Here is a 22,630-nt window from a genome sequence, read left to right on the forward strand (position 1 = left end):
CGTGAAGGCCCAGTAAGCAATAACTACCAGATATCTTTTTACAGTTATAAAAGTTGAACTGCCAAGTACTCCACCTTTGCTGATATCTATCCTATGTAAAGGACAAAGGTTTGCAGAAGTGTAGGAACAAATACATGTGCTGCCATGGTGATGTGTATGTAATATCACATTCATATACTGTATTAATAATGTTTCATACATGAACTTACACAATTGCAAAAAAAATTATTGGCCCTTTCTCATGAATGGTAAGCAATAGTTAGGTGAACATCAAGTTCTGGAAGAGGTAAAACAGGTCCTACCTCTGTGAATATATTAGTACAGTTAAAAGATGGCCAATACTGAATGATGATGGTGGAGTATGGAGGCCCAGTTCAGTCACCACCAAGTAAAGGGACCTGTGAAGTTTGTTATTTTCAGATAAAGGTTCATGATGGTGAAAACACCTATGAAACTCTATGAATCAACAAAATTTAAAGAAAAAAGGGTTTGGAAAGAAAATTTAACATTAAATTACATTCCTATAATTGTCTTATATAAACGACTGTACAAACTAAAACATGCATCATTTTATTCTTTTTAGAAAAATACAATACAGCCAGGATGCTTTTGGAAAGCATTTTAAGAACATTTTGAAATTATGATTGAAAGATATCTATTGCAACAATGCAAGAACAAGGTAGGAAACTGTTCTGAAATATTTCATTCAATGTTTATTTTTTGGATATAAATATATCACTCGACTAACAAATCTCATTAAATACTTGCCACAAGAAACTATAACTGAAATACGCATTGCTTACTAAAGAACATAATACATACATACATATACCAAGGTACCTCCCCCAATTTTGGGGGGTAGCCGACATCAACAAAGAAACAAAAACAAAAAGGGGACCTCTACTCTCTACGTTCCTCCCAGCCTAAGAGAGTAGAGGTCTCGCAAGGAACATAATACAACAGTAAATTCTTGCACATGTAGTTTGGTCAGACTCTATTAGTGAAAGTTTACGGTCTGACAACTTTACGATGGTACCATTAGAATATTCGGATTTTTCTCAAGAGGTGAAGTGTGGTTGGACAACCAGACAGATTCATCAAGTAAAATCAAAAGATGTCGGACAGCAAGACCAAACAAAGGAGGAACAAGTGCCATTAGAGAAAACTGTAGCTGTGGGATAATCGGGTGGTGCAAATGCCCCTCTATAAATGACTACTGTGTTCTCGAAGTGCTACAGATTCAAAGTCAGAGGTTGTCAATAGACACCAAACCTAGTTTCCTCAGTCAAATTGCTCTGAAGAAACACTTGTCAAGTTTTAAGTGATGAGAACTACCCTCAAAAGCAGTTCCTTGCATTCACTATTGATACGACAGGTTAATAAATTGATAGGGAAAACAAGAAATCGACAACCAGATAGGATAAAAGAGTATATCACTTTGCAGATTCAATGCAAATAAACAATCCAACATGCTAAATTGTACATACAGCAGTATATATATATATATATATATATATATATATATATATATATATATATATATATATATATATATATATAAAAACTTTTATTTTAGGCCATTCCTTTACAGTACAACCATTTTGTGTACATTTGTTTTTATTCAACCTTGAATTAAAAGAAACTAACCAAGCAAAGGAGTTCATGGTAAAACAAATGCTGCAAATTCACATCATAAATAAATGTTGTGGAGCATCATCCATTCAAATTCCATATTATAAAAATGTCTAAAAAGGTTTAATAAATTACCTTGGCCACTGGCAGAGCTCATTGGATAATTGTGCATTTTTCATATTTTCTCCACTAAAGTAATCATGACCATCTCAACTTCATAAGGCAGGAAATCATAAAAAATACAGGAACAAGATATAGATGCCATTAATGAAATACTATAGACTGTTTCAAAGATGTTAAATTAAATTCCATGGCAAAAGCATTGCTGAATACAGTACTTAAAGGAGAATAAATCAATAAAGAAAGTGCAACGTCCGATTTTATTTTAGTCAATACACTGCTATTGAAAATGGCTGGAATGTGACCAATAAAACACATCAAAGAACATTGAACAGATCAATCCTGAATACATTCTACAACCACTCAAAATCTAGCAGTCAAGAGTAGTCTTGTCTAAAACTATACTCTAAAGACAACTGAATACCATATAACTTGCTACCCTCTGGAGGGGCATTTCTAGTTTCCGTACTGTATCACTAAGTACTCTGTCAAGAAATAAATTCAATCTACATCACAAATGAAGTTTCGTTAACCTAGAACATGCAAGGTACAAAAGAGGGCAGCTCATCAACAGAATGCATGAAATCTTCAATCATCATTCATCTCTTCCTTTGGGCTGCCGTTCATTGCCGGTGACCTGGATCTGCTTCGGTCGCTGCAATTAGTGGGGAGAAAATGAGTTACAATGCAAAACGGTGAATATACGCTTAAAACAAAAATATTTCCCCACCCTCAGTATAGATTTCAGTATGTCAATGTGTGCAGCTGCTATTCTTACATTTTATACCAGCAAGTTTCAATGCATATGCTGAACAAATTATCATTAATAAATATCTTTTACATGACAAGGTAAGCTGGCAAAGCAGACTGCTACTAGCTTATGGACCCCAAATAAAATATATATACACATACTATGTATGGAGATACTTGTCAAACCGCTCAACAGTAAATTTTTCAATTTTTGAGAAGCTATCGATTCAATAACTGTACATAATTAGGATTATAATTTGTCAATTTGAGCATGAAAAGGATATCTTATGGTATATTATACAGTACTGAAGTGTGGTACTAAGCTCCATATACAAAAAGGTATGAATTAGAATTTACTGTATGAACTGTAGTTCTATGGGGAATAGAATTTACTTTTGGAAAATCTGAAAGCAAAAAGCTTTATACAACATGCATAATGAGCTAATTGAACAATGCCATTAATCAACATATAACAGGATAAGGAAAATTCTTAAACAAGTCATATAAGACAAAGAATGATGATTACCTCAACTATGCAATTCAAAATCCACTGCAATTAAAGGGGCATTTCATAGGATCATACTACAGCATATAAAAGTCAAGACACTGTATAAGAATCAATTCTGAAGTGTATACTAAAACATATAAAATAGGCAGTAGGCAGGTTACTTAATTATTGGAAACTTTAATTCTGAAAAAGACAAGACATTTCAAAAATATCAAAAAATTAAGAAAGAAAAGGAACCACAGTCACAAGAAAAGCAGAAGAAAAAGCTCTTCCAATGTAGTAACTAGCAAAACCTCAACCACACTTACCCTTTTTCATCATGTGATCGAGAACGGTCACGATCTCTCGACTGTGAACGTGATCTGGAACCTCCTCTAGAACGGCTGCGATCTCTAGATCGGGAGCGGGATCTGGATCTATCTCTGGAACGGCTCCTGTCCCTTGATCTGGAATGATCCCTGGTCCTACTCCTGGACCTGTCACGGGAACGCGATCTTGAACGGGTGTAAGACCTTCTGCGCCTGGGAGAACGACTTCTACTTCGGGACCTCGAGTACCTATGCACAAAGAACTGTTAGAATAAAGGAAAGACGGTAACTGACAGATTAGTGCAAATCCAATTCCCTGAGTATGGAGGATGCCAGTCTGGGTTTAAGTCCCAATCCCTCTCATGATCCTACATGTAAGGGGGTCTGCCATGCACGAAAATAGGGCCTGGATTTTTGGGGAGGAGAACCGCTTCAGATGAACCTGGCGTGTATAGGCATGACAAGCGCGTTTTCAGTTGCATCCCACTCGTTATGGTCTCTCTTTGTACAGTATCTGCTTTTCTAATTTAATAAATACCAATATTCTAAACAGCTTTTCAAATTTAAAAAATTCCAATATTTTATACAGATTTTCAAATTTAATAAATTCCAATATTTTTTAGTTTTCTTAAAACCAATCTTACTATTGATAAAGATTTTTTCTTTTCTGTTAAATAAGCATACTAACATAAGGAGACCATAAATCAGATTTGCACAGACACTTGAATGGATATTGTCATTCATCAATTACTTACATGAACTGCCTCTGGCTGAAATGATATAAATAAAAAGTAAAGGGGACTAGGAAACTCAGTGAGTAATCTACCTAAATTAAAATAACGATCAATTAAATTTTACATCATTAAGCTTACTGTGCCTCTGTCTAGAGTCATGTATCTCAGAAGGTTGTCTGAAGGTCTGACGTTCGACCACGTAGGTAGGTAGGGTCATGTAACTGCGGTGTTTAACCTGCGCTGAACGCTCATGTAACTGCGATGTTCAAGTAGAGCACGATAGAGTTCTACGCTGAATGACTGGCAGGCAGTAAGCTTTACAAATGAGGCCATGAAGTTCAAGGAGTGTGGCCAGAAGGAATTCAAGATGGAGTGCGATGATCTCAATTGACAGAGCGACGATCTTACTACTCGTTTGGGAATGGGGATCGCTGCCGTTTTGCCTACAAAATATGAGTGTGTTTAATAGCAATTCCTTCTCCTTGATAATTACAACCCCCTTATCTTTTACTTTTCTTTTTTTTTAATAGTAGACCACACAAGGCCACAAGACAGGGCTAAGGCAGATTAAGCATCATGAGAAAGGAACTCCTTAGACTGGAAATAAATAAAATAAAAAATGAAATAAAAGAGGAAAGAACCTCCCATTGGAACCTAAGCATGGGTTAATACCAGTGTTTTTCAACCTTTCTGTGCCCATGGCCCATTTTTGGCATTTCTACGTACCCTTCTAAATTGTGTAAAAATGTTATTTTTATTAATAAAATAAATTTTTGAATATACTTACCCGATAATCATGTAGCTGTCAACTCCGTTGCCCGACAGAATTCTATGGAGGGATACGCCAGCTATCACAATACTAGAAGGGGGTGTACTTACCAGCGCCACCTGTGGCCAGGTACTCAATCATTTGTTGTTGACACCTCCTCAATTATTCCTCGGTCCACTGGTTCTCTCTGGGGAGGAAAGGGAGGGTCGATTAAATCATGATTATCGGGTAAGTATATTCAAAAATTTATTTTATTAATAAAAATAACATTTTTCAATATTAAACTTACCCGATAATCATGTAGCTGATTCACACCCAGGGAGGTGGGTGAAAACCAGTGTACATGATTAAAGGATAGCTAAGTATCCCAAATTTCATATAACAGTTATCTCAAATAACAATGAAATAATAAGTACCTGGTAAGGAAGTCGAATAGAACCGTTACTCTGCCTTTTATTTAAAGTTCGTCTTCCTTACTGAGCGCAGCGTTCCTCTTGGAGGCTGAATCAACCCAAAGGTGCCAAAGTACAAGGGGTTGCAACCCTACTAAAGGACCTCTACCAAACCTTTAACCCAGGCGCTTCTCAAGAATGAATAGACCACCCGCCAAATCCAAGGATGCGGAAGGCTTCTTAGCCTACCGTAACAACCATAAAAACAACAATAAAAGTATTCAAGAGAAAGGTTAAAAAGGTTATGGGATTAAGGGAATGTAGTGGCTGAGCCCTCACCTACTACTGCACTCGCTGCTACGAATGGTCCCAGGGTGTAGCAGTTCTCGTAAAGAGACTGGACATCTTTCAGATAAAATGATGCAAACACTGACTTGCTCCTCCAATAGGTTGCATCCATAATGCTCTGCAGAGAACGGTTTTTATTAAAGGCCAACGAAGTAGCTACAGCTCTTACTTCGTGGGTCCTTACCTTCAGCAATGCAAGGTCTTCCTCCTTTAAGTGAGAATGTGCTTCTCTGATCAGAAGCCTTATATAGTACGAAAGCCCATTCTTGGACATGGGTCTCGAGGGTTTCTTGATGGCACACCATAAGGCTTCTGACTGTCCTCGAATAGGTTTAGACCTCTTCAGATAATATTTGAGAGCTCTGACAGGGCAAAGAACTCTCTCTAGTTCGTTACCTACCATGTTGGAGAGGCTAGGTATTTCGAACGATCTAGGCCAAGGACGTGAAGGAAGCTCGTTCTTTGCTAGGAATCCAAGCTGAAAAGAACATGTAGCTGATTCGGTTGTGAAACCAATGTTCTTGCTGAAGGCATGAACCTCACTGACTCTCTTAGCTGTTGCAAGGCAAACGAGAAAAGCAGTCTTGAGGGTAAGATCCTTGAAGGAAGCTGACTGGAGAGGTTCGAACCTAGATGTCATAAGGAACCTTAAGACTACGTCTAGATTCCAGCCTGGAGTGGAAAGACGACGTTCTTTAGACGTCTCAAAAGACTTGAGAATGTCTTGAAGGTCCTTGTTGGAAGACAGGTCCAAACCCCTGTGGCGGAGGACTGAGGCCAACATGCTCCTATACCCTTTAATCGTAGATGTTGAAAGGGATCTCTCATTCCTAAGATGAAGAAGGAAGTCAGCTATTTGGATCACAGAGGTATTGGTAGAGGATATTGAATTGGCTCTACACCAGCTTCGGAAGACCTCCCACTTAGACTGGTAGACTCTACGAGTGGAAATTCTTCTAGCTCTGGCAATCGCACTGGCTGCCTCCTTCGAAAAGCCTCTAGCTCTAGCGAATCTTTCGACAGTCTGAAGGCAGTCAGTCGAAGAGCGTGGAGGTTTGGGTGCAACCTGTCTACGTGTGGTTGACGTAGAAGGTCCACTCTTAGAGGTAGAGTCCTGGGGAAGTCGACTAGCCATTGAAGTACCTCTGTGTACCATTCTCTTGCAGGCCAAAGGGGAGCAACCAGCGTCAGCCGTGTCCCTTCGTGCGAGACGAATTTCTGCAGAACTTTGTTTATAATCTTGAACGGAGGGAATGCGTACAGGTCGAGATGGGACCAGTTCAGAAGAAAAGCATCTACATGAACCGCTGCAGGGTCTGGAACAGGGGAACAATAAAGCGGAAGTCTCTTGGTGATGGAGGTGGCAAACAGGTCTATGGTAGGTTGACCCCACAAGGTCCAAAGTCTGTTGCACACACTCTTGTGGAGGGTCCATTCCGTGGGAATGACCTGATTCCTTCTGCTGAGGCGATCCGCTGAAACATTCATATCGCCCTGGATGAACCTCGTGACCAGTGTGAGGTTTAGACCTCTTGACCAAATGAGGAGGTCCCTTGCGATCTCGTAAAGGCTCCTCGAATGGGTCCCTCCTTGCTTGGAGATGTAAGCCAAGGCTGTGGTGTTGTCTGAATTCACCTCCACCACTTTGCCTAGCAGGAGGGACTTGAAGTTCAACAGGGCAAGATGAACTGCTAACAGTTCCTTGCAGTTGATGTGGAGTAAAGCTTGTTCCTTGTTCCATACTCCTGAGCATTCCCGTCCGTCCAAGGTCGCACCCCAGCCCGAGTCCGATGCATCCGAGAAGAGATGAAGATGGGGGGTCTGGATGGCCAATGATAGACCCTCCTTGAGAAGAAGATTGTGCTTCCACCACCGGAGAGTGGTCTTCATCTCTTGGTTGATAGGGATAGAGACTGCTTCTAGAGTCGAGCCCTTGTCCCAATGAGCTGCAAGATGGAATTGAAGAGGGCGGAGGTGGAGTCTCCCTAGCTCGACAAACAGGGCCAGAGATGAGAGGGTCCCTGTGAGACTCATCCACTGTCTCACTGAGCAATTGCTCCTCTTCAGCATGCTCATGATGCACTCTAGGGCTTGGTTTATCCTGGGGGCCGATGGAAAAGCCCGAAAATCCCGACTCTGAATCTCCATTCCCAGGTACACAATGGATTGGGAGGGAATGAGTTGAGATTTCTCTGTATTGACTAAAAGACCTAGGTCTCTGATTAGATCTAAAGTCCAAGAGAGGTTCTCCAGACAACGACGACTCGTGGAGGCTCTCAACAGCCAGTCGTCTAGGTAGAGGGAGGCTCTGATGTTCGACAAGTGCAGGAATTTCGCTACATTCCTCATCAGATGAGTAAAGACCATAGGAGCTGTGCTTAGGCCAAAACACAGGGCTTGGAACTGATAGACAACCTTTCCGAAAACGAATCTCAGGAAAGGTTGGGAGTCTGGATGAATGGGAACGTGAAAGTATGCATCTTTCAAGTCCAACGAAACCATCCAGTCCTCCTGTCTGACCGCTGCTAAGACCGACTTGGTCGTCTCCATTGTGAACGTCTGCTTGGTGACATACTCGTTGAGAGAGCTGACGTCCAGCACCGGTCTCCAACCTCCTGTCTTTTTGGCCACAAGAAAGAGACGGTTGTAGAAGCCCGGGGATTGATGGTCCCGGACTATAACCACTGCCTTCTTCTGCACAAGTAGCGACACCTCCTGTTGCAATGCTAGCCTCTTGTCCTCTTCTTTGTAGTTGGGAGAGAGGTTGATGGGCGATGTGGTCAGAGGCGGTTTGAGGCAGAATGGAATCCTGTAACCGTACCTCAGCCAACTGACAGACTGTGCGTCTGCACCTCTCTTCTCCCAGGCTTGCCAGAAGATCTTGAGTCTGGCTCCTACTGTTGTCTGGAGAATCTGAGAGTCAGTGCTTTCCCTTAGATGTCCTGGGTCCTTTCCTAGACTTGCCCCTGTGAGAGTCTGGACGGGAGCTTCCTCGGCTGGGGGCTCTACCACGAAAGGGCGGTATGAACCTAGTGGCCGGGGTATCAGCCACTGGGGAGCGATAAGTCTTGGGGACAGAGGTGGTAACCTTAGACTTACGAGCCGATGAGGCTACAAGATCGTGCGTGTCCTTCTGTATCAGGGCAGCCGACAAGTCCTTAACTAGCTCCTCGGGAAAGAGGAACTTTGAGAGTGGAGCAAAAAGGAGCTGTGACCGCTGGCACGGTGTAATGCTGGCTGAGAGGAAGGTACACAGTTGTTCCCTTTTCTTCAACACCCCTGATACAAATAACGACGCTAGCTCACCCGATCCATCCCTGATAGCCTTATCCATGCAGGACATAATTAGCATGGCAGAGTCTTTGTCCGCAGGAGATGTTTTCTTGCTGAGGGCTCCCAGGCACCAGTCGAGAAAGTTGAACATTTCGAAAGCTCTGAACAACCCTTTCAGAAGATGATCCAGGTCTGAGAAGGTCCAACAAACCTTCGAGCGTCTCATCGCAGTCCTCCTAGGCGAGTCCACCAGACTTGAGAAGTCAGCCTGGGCAGAGGCAGGAACTCCCAAGCCTGGTGCTTCCCCTGTGGCATACCAAACGCAACCTTTCGATGCGAGCTTCGTTGGAGGGAACATGAAGGAAGTCTTGCCCAGGTGTTGTTTAGACTGAAGCCACTCCCCTAAGGTCCTTAAGGCCCTCTTGGAGGATCTAGCTAGGACAAGCTTAGTATAGCTCGACTTAGCTTGTTGAACGCCTAGCGAAAACTCAGATGGAGGAGAGCGGGGAACAGCAGAGACGAAGTGGTCAGGGTAAAGCTCCCTGAGTAGAGCCAAGACCTTTCTAAAATCAACAGACAATGGAGAAAGCTTAGACTCCTCCACGTCTGATGAGGGATCAAGATGTGCCTCCTCATCATCCGACACTTCATCAGCAGAAGGTAGCGAAGCAAAAGGACCAGAATGCTGAACCGCAGAGTCAGAACGGGTAGGAACAACAACAGAGGTTTCCTCAACTTGAGGGAAAACCTGAGGTTCAGACTGCATAGGCTGAACAACAGTCGGAGCAGAAGGCAGGTGCAAGGGTGAAGGAGGTTGACTCCTAGCAAGAGTTGCACCCAAGGATTGCACCAGCTGAGCGGAGGACGGAGGCGGAGTAGTCCGTTCCTGTTCCTGAGAGATGAGTGGAGCATGAGAAGGTTGAGGCTGCGCAGAACAAGGTAAAGTTCTAGCAAGCTGGGGCTCCTGAGGCGCAAGTCCATGGTGTAGATGAGCTTGCCTAGATGAGGGTTGAACTCGGTGCAGCGCTGGTTGAGCAGACAGACTCACGGAGGGGAGAGGTTGTTGTACCCCAACCGAGAGTTGCACCACTGGTGGAGCAGCAAGGGGAGGAGGAGGAAGAGTGTAACTCTCCTGATCCCAAAGCAAGGGTTGCCTTAAAGAAGGCTGAGGCTGAACAACACTGTGAACAGCAAACTCCGAAAGTGGTTCAACATCGTACGCCTGGCAGATGGTGCTGCGACCAGGCGGAGCAGGTGCAGGCTGGGCGAGCACAGGCGGAGCAGGTGCAGGCTGGGCGAGCACAGGTGCAGCGAGAACAGGTGGAGGGAGTGCAGGCGGTGCAACACTCTCAGCCCGACACTCACGCATCAAGTCCGAAAGCTGAACTTGCATGGACTGAAGCAGGGTCCACTTGGGGTCGGCAGAAACGATAACAGACTGAGGTAAAGTCACAGTCGGGGTCTGTATAGGCAGAACCTTACTCCTCTTGGGCGGAGTACAGTCGACCGATGACAGAGGCGAGTCGGAGCTGAGCCAATGACTACAACCTGGCTGAGCACTCGCTGACTGAACTCTACGTTTAAGCGGTCTCGAGACCTGAGACCAACGTTTCTTCCCTGCATGAAGATCAGCGGACGAGAAGACGGGCTCAATCGTCTGCAGGTGGGAGTGACGGTCTAAGGAAGACACGCCCGCAACCACCGAGGATAATTCTGTGCGCCTAACAAGGCCTGTCGAACCCTTAAGCCCTTCGACATTGCTTCTCCCCTGGGCATGGGAGCTTGCAAGAGGTCCCGGACTGGGAGGACGACTGGCTCGCACAGAAAAATCCTCACGCACCACACTGGCACCACTAGCACTTGGCACTGCACAGACACTAGCACTCGTCACAGCACTGGCACTATTTCCACCCACTGCACTCTTGACCTTCAGTTCTTTAACCTCGGCCATCAGAGACTTATGGTCACTTACCACTGATTCTACTTTATCTCCTAAAGCCTGAATAGCACGCAAAACAGTTGACATATCAGGCGGAGGGCACACAGTAGGTTCGGGGGTAGCCACTACAGGGGTAGGAAAAGGTAGGGGATCATGAGGTGAGGAAAACATAGAAGAGTGAGAAGAACTTCTCCTAACTCTAGTTCTCTCTAACTTGGATGAATATTTTAAAAGACGTACAAAATCCAATTCCGAAAGTCCGGCGCACTCCTCACACCGATTTTCTAATAGACAGGGCCTGTCCCTACAGTCAGAACAAGCGGTGTGAGGATCTACCGAGACCTTCGGAATACGCCTATTGCAAGACCTACATCGTCTATGGGAGGGAGCTTGCGAAACGTCAGACATCTTGTTTCAAAGAGTAAGTCAAAGGGTGATCCAAAAACAAGCAAAAATTCATTAACCGTTAATCAAAGTTTATATAAAAGCTAACTAGCTAATATAAAAAGGATTCCAGTATGCGACAGCCGTTAATCTAAGAGAATACTTCACCAAATATCCATGAATAAACTCGAAGACCATGAGCGTATCCCAGAACGTCTAGCCGGAAGCACGACAGAGGAATAATTGAGGAGGTGTCAACAACAAATGATTGAGTACCTGGCCACAGGTGGCGCTGGTAAGTACACCCCCTTCTAGTATTGTGATAGCTGGCGTATCCCTCCATAGAATTCTGTCGGGCAACGGAGTTGACAGCTACATGATTATCGGGTAAGTTTAATATTGAAAAATATAATTCTATTAAAGTTTTTAGAACACTTATTAGTTTTACAATATCCTTTACAGAACTATTTCTTTAGAGCACTTCATTAGTTTACCTTTTCATTACTGGAAGAAAATGTTGGCCTTTGTTCACTGTTAATAACTCAATGTTGTAATCATAACTCAAGGACATTTATTCACTTATGAAATTAAACACTTTCAAGTATTTCCGTAATCAAATTTTATGGAATGTAAAAAATACTTTTTCACTTAAAAAAAATAAGCACTGGTCTACATTTTACAGTATTTTAAATAAATTTTGGACATTGAAATAAAAAAAAATTCTACTCTTTTACTCATGAAATTAAGCACCGGTGTGCATTTATAGTAAATAAAATTTGACTATCTGTATTGTATTAGAAACTAAATTTACACTTGTAGACAATTATAGAAAGAAAATATTAGTACCTGATTGTTGGCATATAAAAACTTGCATAGATTTGGAAGCTAAGTGTGAAGGTTGCGCTTGCTTCATAACTGCAAGTTTATCAATTTGTGGGACAGTTGTAGATGATGCACATAAAGTATATCATGCTCCATCTCCAAGTGATTTCACGTTTTTGCTTTCATTTCTAATAAGGCAGAAAACCCGGACACAGGTAGGTAGAAGCAAACGGTAAAAGGGCTTCTAGCTCAAGATACCCAACTATTAGGATATGATACACTTGCTTGTGACCAGAATTCATATATAAAATGGTCTCTTTTTTTTAATTCCTTGATACTTGAATCAAACTTCATTTCAAGAAATTCATCTTGGTCAGACTCGGGTATAATATCTGGTTCTGCATTAAAAGTGTTTCTCACAAATGACATCTATTTCTTCAAGATCAGGAAGTACCTGGAAATTTCTTGGCACAAATTATGAAAGTGACTGATTATTTCCTTTTGAAGGCAACATTGTTTTTTCTTTTCTTCCTTCAGCCACTTCAAAAAGCTTCTCAAAACATGGCAAAATTACCAGAGCTAACTTTCCTAAATCAGTTCTTCATCTTGGTCATAAAAGCACGCAATATGTCATTCCCCTGAAGCTTTAGATTGAGTTTGTGAAGCTGGTCAAATTTGTCAGCTAAATAGGCTAAATGTGGTTTCCAAAGTGGATCAATAAAAAAAATAGGCCCCTTATCTTGTATAAACACAAACATCTTTAGCTCTTCTCTAAGCTCAAAAACACTGTTCATGACATTGCCCTTGGATAGCCATCAAACTTCAGTGTAGAAAAGCAGAAATGGATGTTCAGAATCTAACTCTTAGCCCAACTGTTTGAAAAGACGAGTATTTACAGACATATATTTTACTTAATTGACCATCTTCATAGATGGCTTGGAGTTGCATAGGGAGGTTTCTAGTTGCATATGCCTGTCGATGGATTATGCATAGTCGCTGTAACTTCAGGAGCAATCTTTTTAACTGTAGACACAAAACCCGATTTTCAACCTACCATGGCAGGTACCCCGTCAGTACACACTGCACACGCATTCTTGCAAGATAGCCCTAACTCAATGAAATGGTTTGTTACCTCTTTCATTATATGTTCAGCTTTGGTGGTAGTTTCAAGTGGCTGACCAAAAAAATTCCTCTTTAAATGTTCCTTCATGAGTGTATCTAGTATATACAATAAGTTGTGAATAAGATGAAACATCAATGGACTCATCTATTTGTAGAGAAAATTAGCCAGCGTCTTTTATCTTCTGATTACTGTTCTTATATATCAATAGACATTTCTTCAAGGCGTCTTGATACTGTATTGTCAGAGTGATATTAGCTGAATTTTTTCCCTATCACCCCCCAAAACAAGGTTAACCATCTTTAAAACACAAGGTTTTATAAGAGTTTTGCCCATGGTACGAGGTTTTTTCTGTTTAGCTATTTCCAGCGATACCTCATATGAAGCCTTGAGTACATTCCTTTTTTGCACCTGAAATGTTCCACTTATCCACTTTCATTCGTTTCAAGTTACATTCACGGCGTTTGAAAAAATTCACGTCCATTTCCCAATCTGTACACAGTACTTCCTACCTTCCAAGTAACTGTCAAGATCACCAATAGATTTCAAGTCATCAAGAAGTGTAATGTGTACCACTGTGTCAAAAGGTGCACTCAGGTCCAACAAAATGAGAACACTACGTTTATCCAAGTCTATCAACGCAAGCAAATTATTTACAACTGTACATAAAGCAGTTTCTATCGAGTAAAATGATCTGTAGGCAGATTGTTTGTCTGGTATTGAATTAACCGTATCCAGGTGACACCCTTGTTGTTCCAAAAGTGCATTTTCAATCACCTTTGACAAGGAGGACAGGTTCGACACAGGTTTATACGAACTTGAACTTTGTGGGTCAGGGGTACCCTTCATAATGGGTTTCATGACAGCCAACTTTTCATTCTCAGGAAACATAATTTTCAATGCTCAAGATAATAATTGTCATGAACACTCGGAAAAGGTCGTCAATCTTATCACAGAAGCAGGCAATGGGTCTAATCCACAATAGGTTTACCTCCTTCGCTTCATAATTTTATTCACCTTAGACAAGTAAATATTTCGGAAACCAAGTAATCGACACTTGGGGACCCTGACATCCCCGTGTGGTGACTCTTTCCTTTCCCAAGAATCCCTCAAATAAATTCTTTATCTTATTATAAAAGAAATTTAAGAAGTTATTTGCAAGCACTGATAACCTTGGTTTCTTTTGGTTACCAGTTAAATTGTCCAGTGTACGATATAGTTTATTCATATCTGTTTTTGGCTCCTTCACTTTTCTAGAATAGAACTCATGCTTTCTCTTCACCATAAGCCGTTTTTCTTCTCTTCTCGCCTCCTGGCACTCTCTCCTTTCCTCGTCAGTTCGTAGTTTACCGTCATGTCTTTTTTTTGACTCTTTGATACCTCTGCATTGAACCAAGGAACATGGTCTTTAACTAGTATTTCTTCTTCATACACTGGACATTCCCAATCATATTTTTTTTCAGTACTGTACTTGATTATACAATAATGACAGTTCACACAATTTTTCATCTCGCCTCTCCCATGCTAACTAATAATCATCTCCCTTTCCAAAGCCCCTGTAACCTTTTCAATGAATAAAATGCGATCTAAGTGTTCCTTCATTCTGAAATTAATCTTTTTCCTTAAAGCTTTTTCTTTTGTAAAAGGCATGTCATGTAGACCATCACGTATATAAGAGAAATAGTGCATACTTCCTTCACCATAACATCATGAAGAAGATCTTGCCTTGTATTACAAAGGATCAAATCCAGTGCGTGTCCTGTAGTACACGTCGCTCCATTCACTTTGTTCACATAGCCAAGACTGTGCAAGTCCATCTGTTTAACGGTTTCTCTCTCATTTTCTGTGCATGTCAGTAGAAGCTATTGGATATGCCTTTTGCAACATCATTGTTTTATTAAAAATTGTTCCTTTTTTATCGCTCTATAAAAATATTCTTACACAGTTTTCTTCATAATTGCATGTGCTCTTATGAATAATAACAATTAAAAGCTATAGAGATGACTGTTTTTCAGCAATTCGTTATCACCAACGTATGATATAGATATTTTTACCATACACACACTACAAATCTTCGTCAACTTTCGCATATAGTTACGATACCTTATATAAATCTATTCTCAAAATCCAATATACCAACACTTTATAGATACAAGGGTTTTTCCATTATTCGTTATCATACCTACAGTACTGTATTTCATAAGATCAGCAGTAACAGCTCGGATTTGAGTAGCGATCACGCAAAAGAAATCTTCAACTTGTGCTAATATTTACAATATCTTATATAATCCATTCTTTAAAAATTACCGAGCTACAGCATTTAAAAAAAATCTTTTCCTCATCGCTTGCAACAGCAATCAGTTTGTTTATATTGCAAAATATCAACACCCCACCCAAATGTAAACAAAAGAGCCCCTCGTACCAAGTACTTATTGGATCATTCCTAAAACGAACCCATGACATGCGTGCAGTTAACAAAAGACAAATTACCTTGACTATGCTGAGGAGATCTACTGGCCAACTTGCCTCAGCAAGTCAGAATGAGCCATCAGAGAAGTCGAGCGAACTTACGGCCCCAACTGGTATTCCGAACTGGTATTGGACGTGTACCAAACTTTTACCTATCAGTCCTGACTTTTCTCTAGTAATGTGTGGAATCCGAATCCCCTTTCATTTTGTGCTTCTTTATTTCTAGATTTTTCATTTCTAAATATTACTCTGAAGATGCTCGTGTCATGGCCCCCTCAGAACCCGCCATGGCCCACAGGTTGAAAACCACTGGTTTATACTGACCATACTAACCACTCTACCACCAACCCTTCCATCTAGCCCTTAAAAAGTTTGCTTACTGACCAAAGCTCAGGACTTTTAGGATTCGTGCAATAACCACCAGATGCAGAATCACGATTCTTATTCTAGAACAAAACACAATACGCTACCTGGAGTAACGTCGGCTGTACCTATAGCAATCCCTGGCATAGTGCCCTCTTTCACCACATTCATAGCATCTGTCCTCTGGATGGAATGGGCGACCTCTACGAGGTGGAGGACCTCTAAAACGGCCTCTGCTTTTCCCAGTGGATAGTTCTACGCGCACCCTGCGTCCACATATTGTTCTGGGAAAAAAAGAAAAAAAAAATCAGATCTTTATCCACCACAGGAACTAAAACAAAATTCCTCATCATATTTAGAACATGATAACAACCATTAAACGCTTAACGTATTGCTATTTTCCCCCACGTCCCGTTATGCTCACTGGCACAACTAAATCACTCAGCACATCAAGACTTTCAAGGAGACATTTAAGATTTATGAACGTTTGGACAGTAAGACAGATTTAAAAAGGCTATTTTACAGAAAAGGTAGTGGGAAAAAAAAAAAAAAAAAAAAAAAAAAAAAAAAAAAAAAAAAAAAAAAAAAAGACCCAGTGTTCAGGATAAATTAAGTGATTGATTAGTGATAGGGAATGCTGTTCAAGAGAGAACTCTACATTTTACCAGATATGCTCTTGGAGTGACATTATCCTTCAAAGCAGAAACCCTTACTTCTCTATGGCCAATCTAAGACTAGCCAGGCCTCTCTTCAATGGTACAATGAAAGTTAATTTCTCCATTCTTTTTTTTTATTGCGCACTATCAAATATAAATTTCTGATATTAGGAGTTAAACTTTGTTCACTAATTCCATTACAATCATTTATAAAGGAGTTGTACTTTCTTCATTAATTCCATTACAAACATTTAAAAATGTGTATTTATTGAGTTGAAATGTATCAAGTACACTAAATACTCTATTCCTATAGGAAAAATAGTTTTACAATATGAGCACACTCCCGGAATGATTTTCTGTAAACCAAGGTATTAATGTACAAAGTTAAGTTCTGGAGATGGAACTAGAGAAAAAACCGTTTCATTATGAAGTAACAAAGGCAGAAAGAGAAAAGAACAGGAACGTATTAAATTAAAATGTTAAAATGTGGGTGCAATCAGAGGCTGAAGGGGCACAACAAATACAGTTACTATATCTATACAATAGTTTATCACATGGGGTACTGTACCTCTACTGGGGAAATACAATATTCAACCATTGACAATCTATAGATGGAGATACTGAAATGTATTTTCTAAAATTTCTCATGTATATAATTGTAATCATTTGAATGTATGATAACTGAAAGGCAGGTTATAATTTCTCCTTTTTTAATTAGTATTAAAAGAAATTGTATTCCACATATTTCATTTTCAAATGCGAGTCTCAGGACTTACCTTCCATCTAGTCCTCTGACAGCATCTTCTGCATCTCTCACATCTTCAAATTCCACAAAGGCAAAACCTGGTGGATTTCGGGCAACCCACACATTTCTTAGGGGGCCATAAAATGAAAAAGTTTCTTCCAACTCCTGTTTTGAAGCACCAGAACCCAAGTCTCCAACATAGACTTTGCAGTCTAATGCTGAAGGCATGTTTTTTATTTATACACTCTGAAAAAGAAGAGAACGGAAAATGTTAAATATTGTTGATATTCGAGTTAGCAAAAAAAAAAAAAAAAAAAGAAGAAAGAAGAAGAAGAAGAAGATTGGACAAGTAATAAGTTAAAAGCCCAAGATAGGGCCAACTGGCAAAATCTAATAGAGGCCCTTTGCGTCAATAGGCGTAGAGGAGGAGGAGATTACTTTTTTTCCCACTTACCTACTTGCTAAACCACATATTAAACTTTATAAATTACAGCGATCTGGTACACTATTATTATTATTACTAGCTAAGTACAACCCTAGTCACCTTACTTATACCTCAGGCAGGTTTGATCATTGCGTTCTTTAGTATTACAGCTTCTAGAGAAATTTCAAGAGATATTTCAACTTGTGAGAAGATTAATGCTTAAGAAAAAAAAAAAATTTTTTTCACTAGGACAAATTCTCTAAGGACATTGCAGAACTTTAGAAGTAATTGTACACAGTTAAGGGTTATTAGGGTATTTCTCCAGATTATGCCAACTATGTAAAGAAGGCCAGCTTGTGCTTTGACGTTCATACTAGGGCTCAGTCGGTCTGGTAGATTGCTACACAATCAGTGTAACACTAGCTCTATTGGCTTAAAGAAGCCCAGCCCACGAGCAGTTAAATTCTTCATAGGGTCAACACAGGATACTAAACGGACAACGATAAAGACAAGATGGACAAGGTAGCAAGGGTGACGTCTGTCTCCTTTCCTTGTTAGTCCTCCATAAATGGGTTTCTTTCTCATACTCCTCCCCTCTTGAATTGGTAGCAAGCAGAGGAATATCATACAGGGGCAGACATTTCTTTGGAGATGCACAACTCACAATTGCAAGGGGGAAAAAAGCTTAAGAGCCTAGACCACAGGATATTCGAATTCAGAAACTTTGAATTAAGAGTTGTATGTGGGAGAACATTTTAACTTGCCATTCATGTGCATAGCTTAGGTTTGAGTTTGCACAAAAGTTCAAAATTGTTCGGACGATGAAATCCCTAACAATTTGTATTTAATCGCTGTATTTTGGTACGTTAAAAATGCAGATTTTTGTTTTACACTAAAGCAGTGCTTTTCTGGAGATGCAAGATTAAAGTTAATTGGAAAGAATATGATGGAGTAAATAAAAATATCTAACCCGCCATATCAAAGGTTCTCCCTAACTCAAGGATAATTCTCTCATTTGCCTATACTGACCTGTGATGTACAGTAGTTAATACATTTATGATAAAAAATATTAAAAATATACCACCATATTGAAGTTTTATAAATCCAACTATGCTAGTTGGTTGGAACGGTCTACATCAGTTAACCGACTTTGACCTTCATTTCAACTGCAAACAAACAGAACAACCAGTTCGACTAACTTCAAGTAGCTGAACTGGTTGTTGTTGTTGCGGTTGAAATGGAGGTGAAAACCGTTATAATACAGTAAAATACCCTCCTTTCTTCTATAGAAAAAGGTACGTTCTCATTGAAAATGATACGTTCCTGTCGTAAATTAATAGTTTCAGAAATATATATATATATATATATATATATATATATATATATATATATATATATATATATATTATATTATATATATTATATTATATATATTATATTATATATATTATATTATATATATATATATATATATATATATATATATATATATATATATCCAGAAAACTTTACCAAAAGTAGTCTTTTCCCTAGGTTACATTACCCTGTAATACAGTATAATACCGAAAATAAATTTTGGGGTGAATGTACGATAGCGGCCACCTAAATATATTATGACTAACTTATAATACTACAATGTAAGGGGGGTCGCAGGGGGTCCTTAGTCCCCCCTATAGGTAAGTAGGTAAGGAAACGGCTTGTCGGTTAGGTTAGGGGTAAAAGTATAAGTTAGTTGATGTCCGTTTTTAATCACTACGTGAGGAACTGGTCGCTGATATACAAAGGCTCCTAAATTTGACATAACACGAAAGTTTATGCCCGTCTCAACCAACTACATATACACCAGGGTAATATAGTACTGTATTACAGGGTAATATGTCCTAAGGACAATTTTCTGACATGTGCATAACTTAGGTTTAGGGTCGCACCACAGTTCAATATATTTGTTCAGATGCCGAAATCGCACTGCAAAATGTATTCATCGCTTGTCAGTACTTTATGAGAGGTGATACCTTAACATGGTGAAAGAGCTGAGTATCCCCATGATCAGTAAAGCTTTACTAGTCGGGGCAACCCATACTAGGTTGGTTTGCTGTGAGCAATCCGACTAAAGTCTCCCCCCATCACCAACCTCCTCTGGCCAGCATAGTGATGAAACTGGCCAAACCACAGCCATGAATATAGATGTAGGAAGCCTATGTCCAGCAGTGGACTAGAAACTAATGCATTTGTTAATTTAAATTGGAAAGAATACGATTGTTTTAATAAAAATGCAAGTCACATTATTAACTGAAGTTGTCAATATATACTAATATTTCTCCATCACAAGGATCAGGTATCTTACATTAGTTAACCATACATCAAAACTTCATCTAAAACATATATATACAGTAAATAACCTTTCACCAAAGCCGTGGCATTAAAACAAACAAACGTCAATGTTGCTGTCAGAATCTCCTTCCATAATTAAGTAATCATTTCTACATAGCTGAATTCAGCAACATGGCGGCGAAAACCTTTACCAGACCAATAACAACACTGACACTTTCATCCAAAGAATTTACCTCGGGCAACCTTAATACGTGTTAAACTATCGTCCACAATACTGCAGCATTAATCTAAATAAATTCCAAAATAATTACCGGATAATGAGTTCCTTTTCTGGTTAGAAACTAATAAATTCTTAAGATAGCACAAGTTGCTCGTATACTATGAAACCCGAGCGTGACATGATACAATGCAGTTACGGCGGTTCTTTTTCATCAGTTTTTTTTTTTTATTTGTGAAATAATTTGAGGGCAAGTGTTAGAATATCATTTGTAGTCATTTATTACATTTATCATTCAAATTCAGACTATTTTCGTTAACAAATGTGCATTGAGCGGGAAAATTTCACGTTTCATTTATGGAATTTTTATTACGTAATCTCACGAAATAGATGTTTATGGAAAAAGCAAATTTCCTCAACAAGAAACAATTCGTAATTAACTCTTAAAAACATTTTATTGAAAGTAAAACAATAAATTTTGATAGAGAAGAATGAAATTCTATAAAATGAGCAGAGATGAAATGAGGAATTTAATAAAAAATAATTCTGATTGCGCAACGATGTTTAGATACGTTAGTATTTTGTTTTATTTGTTTTAATATTATGTTGATACTTTAATGGTCCTTATCATCTACTTTGTTGGTTCAAAATTAAATGATAAGTTAATCTCTGAAATGAAGCATGTATCCATAATATTTAGAATCTAGTTTAATAATTGTTATTTTTTATGATTTTTTACAATTTGTTGTTAACTACAATCATCCACTGGGTACGTACACAAGACAGGCAATTCTTGCCAATTACCACATTACAATCTTCTATTTTGTTGGTGTGAAATTAATTATAAATAGCTTATATACGAAATGATGCACGTGGAATATAATATTCATAATAAAATGGAATTAATTATTTTGTTTTTAGGTTTTCATTTTTACAATCTAGTGTTGACTCAACACCACCGGATACGTAACGTAAACAAGGAATGCATGAGAGAGAGAGAGAGAGAGAGAGAGAGAGAGAGAGAGAGAGAGAGAGAGAGAGAGAGAGAGAGAGAGAGAGAGAGAGAGAAGCGTCTCGGTTAGATTTCACCAGTCGCCTCTATCTTGAGCTTTTAATTCCATTAGAGTTGTGGGGGTCCTTTGACTGACCAGACAGTACTACATTGGTTCCTTCTCTCTGGTTACGGTTCATTTTCCCTTTGCCTACATACACTCCAAATAGTCTGGTCTATTCTTTACATATTCGCCTCTGTCCTCACACATCTGACAACACTGAGATCACCAAACAATTTTTCTTCACCCAAGAGGTTACTCTACTTTCCTCTTGGTAAGTGTAGAAGAGACTCTTTAGCCCTGGCAAGCAGCTCTTCTAAGAGAAAGACATTCTAAAATCAAATCATTGTTTTCTAGTCTTGGGTAGTGCCATAGCCTCTCTACCATGGTCTTCCACTGTCTAGGGTTAGATTTCTCTTGCTTGAGGGTACACTCGGGCGCACTATTTATCTTATTTTTCTTCCACTTGTTTTGTTAAAGTTTTTATAGTCTATATAGATGTTTATTTTAATATTGTTACTGTTCTAAGAATATTTCATTTTTCCTTTTTTCCTTTCCCCACTGGGCTATTTTCCCTGTTGGAGTCCCTGGGCTTATAGCATCCTGCTGTTTCAACTAGGGTTGTAGTTTAGCAAGTAATAATGATAATAACAACAATGATAATAATAATAATACGTCCATTCCTCATCTACTCCACATTTCATAGTCCTCATCCATGTAGGTCTGGGTCTTCCAACTCTTCTAGTACTAACCTTGTGGAGCCCAGTTGAACGTTTGGTGAACTAACCTCTAATGGGGAGTGCGAAGAACATGTCCAAACCATCTCCATCTACCCCTCACCATGATCTCGTCCACATATGGCACTCGAGTAATCTCTCATAGTTTCATTTGTAATCCTGTCCTGCCATTTAACTCCCAATATCCTTGTTAGGGCTTTGTTCTCAAAACTGCAAAATCTATTGGGTATTGTTTCATTGTCATACCACGACCAGTGTCCATACAGTAACACCGATCTCAATAAACTGATATACAGCCTGATTTTTATATGTAATTTCAGGCGATTTAATTTCCAAATTTTACTTAACTTAGCCATTGTCTGATTTGCTTTTTTTCTAGTCTTTCATTAAACTCAAATGATAAAGATCCTGTATTAGAGATTATAGTTCCTAGATATTTAAATGATTCTACCTCATTAATCCTTTCTCCTTCCAATGATATTTCATCTTCCATTGCCTATTCCGTTCTCATCATCTCTGTAATTTTTTCTATTTACC

The 22,630-nt window shown here is 39.5% G+C and overlaps 2 protein-coding genes across 7 annotated transcripts in view; one reads left to right on the top strand and one right to left on the bottom strand.

Annotated features, from left to right (window-relative positions):
- Window positions 1–22,630, top strand: part of LOC137624491 (GTP-binding protein Di-Ras2) — a 611,765-nt gene that overhangs the window by 292,333 nt on the left and 296,802 nt on the right. The gene's annotated exons all lie outside the window — the stretch shown is intronic.
- On the bottom strand, window positions 1,985–20,517 carry LOC137624487 (serine/arginine-rich splicing factor 7-like). Of its 6 annotated transcripts, none has more exons than XM_068355280.1 (5): window positions 20,399–20,517; window positions 17,364–17,578; window positions 16,060–16,215; window positions 3,319–3,567; window positions 1,985–2,407 (listed from the first exon to the last, which is right to left on the bottom strand). In XM_068355280.1, the coding sequence occupies exons 2-5, from the start codon at window positions 17,558–17,560 to the stop codon at window positions 2,341–2,343; spliced, it is 669 nt and encodes a 222-aa protein (XP_068211381.1). In that variant the 5' UTR covers window positions 17,561–17,578; window positions 20,399–20,517; the 3' UTR covers window positions 1,985–2,340. The 6 variants fall into 6 exon arrangements, 5 of the variants coding, with proteins under 5 accessions (XP_068211381.1, XP_068211378.1, XP_068211380.1 ...); XM_068355277.1 differs by having other exon boundaries at window positions 16,039–16,215; XM_068355279.1 differs by lacking the exon at window positions 20,399–20,517 and adding an exon at window positions 20,187–20,208 and having other exon boundaries at window positions 16,039–16,215.

Source organism: Palaemon carinicauda, chromosome 31 (genome assembly GCF_036898095.1).
Source record: "Palaemon carinicauda isolate YSFRI2023 chromosome 31, ASM3689809v2, whole genome shotgun sequence".
Classification (NCBI taxonomy): Eukaryota; Metazoa; Arthropoda; class Malacostraca; order Decapoda; family Palaemonidae; genus Palaemon; species Palaemon carinicauda.

Bases quoted from the DNA above. Each gene is read 5' to 3' on its own strand.
- LOC137624487 (XM_068355277.1), bottom strand. From the start codon at position 17,560: ATGCCTTCAGCATTAGACTGCAAAGTCTATGTTGGAGACTTGGGTTCT. The intron at 3,568-16,038 runs GTAGCGTATTGT...CTTTGTGCATAG, and splicing joins TACAGCCGACGTTACTCCAG to GTACTCGAGGTCCCGAAGTA. The intron at 2,408-3,318 runs GTAAGTGTGGTT...CACTAATTGCAG, and splicing joins CGATCACATGATGAAAAAGG to CGACCGAAGCAGATCCAGGT.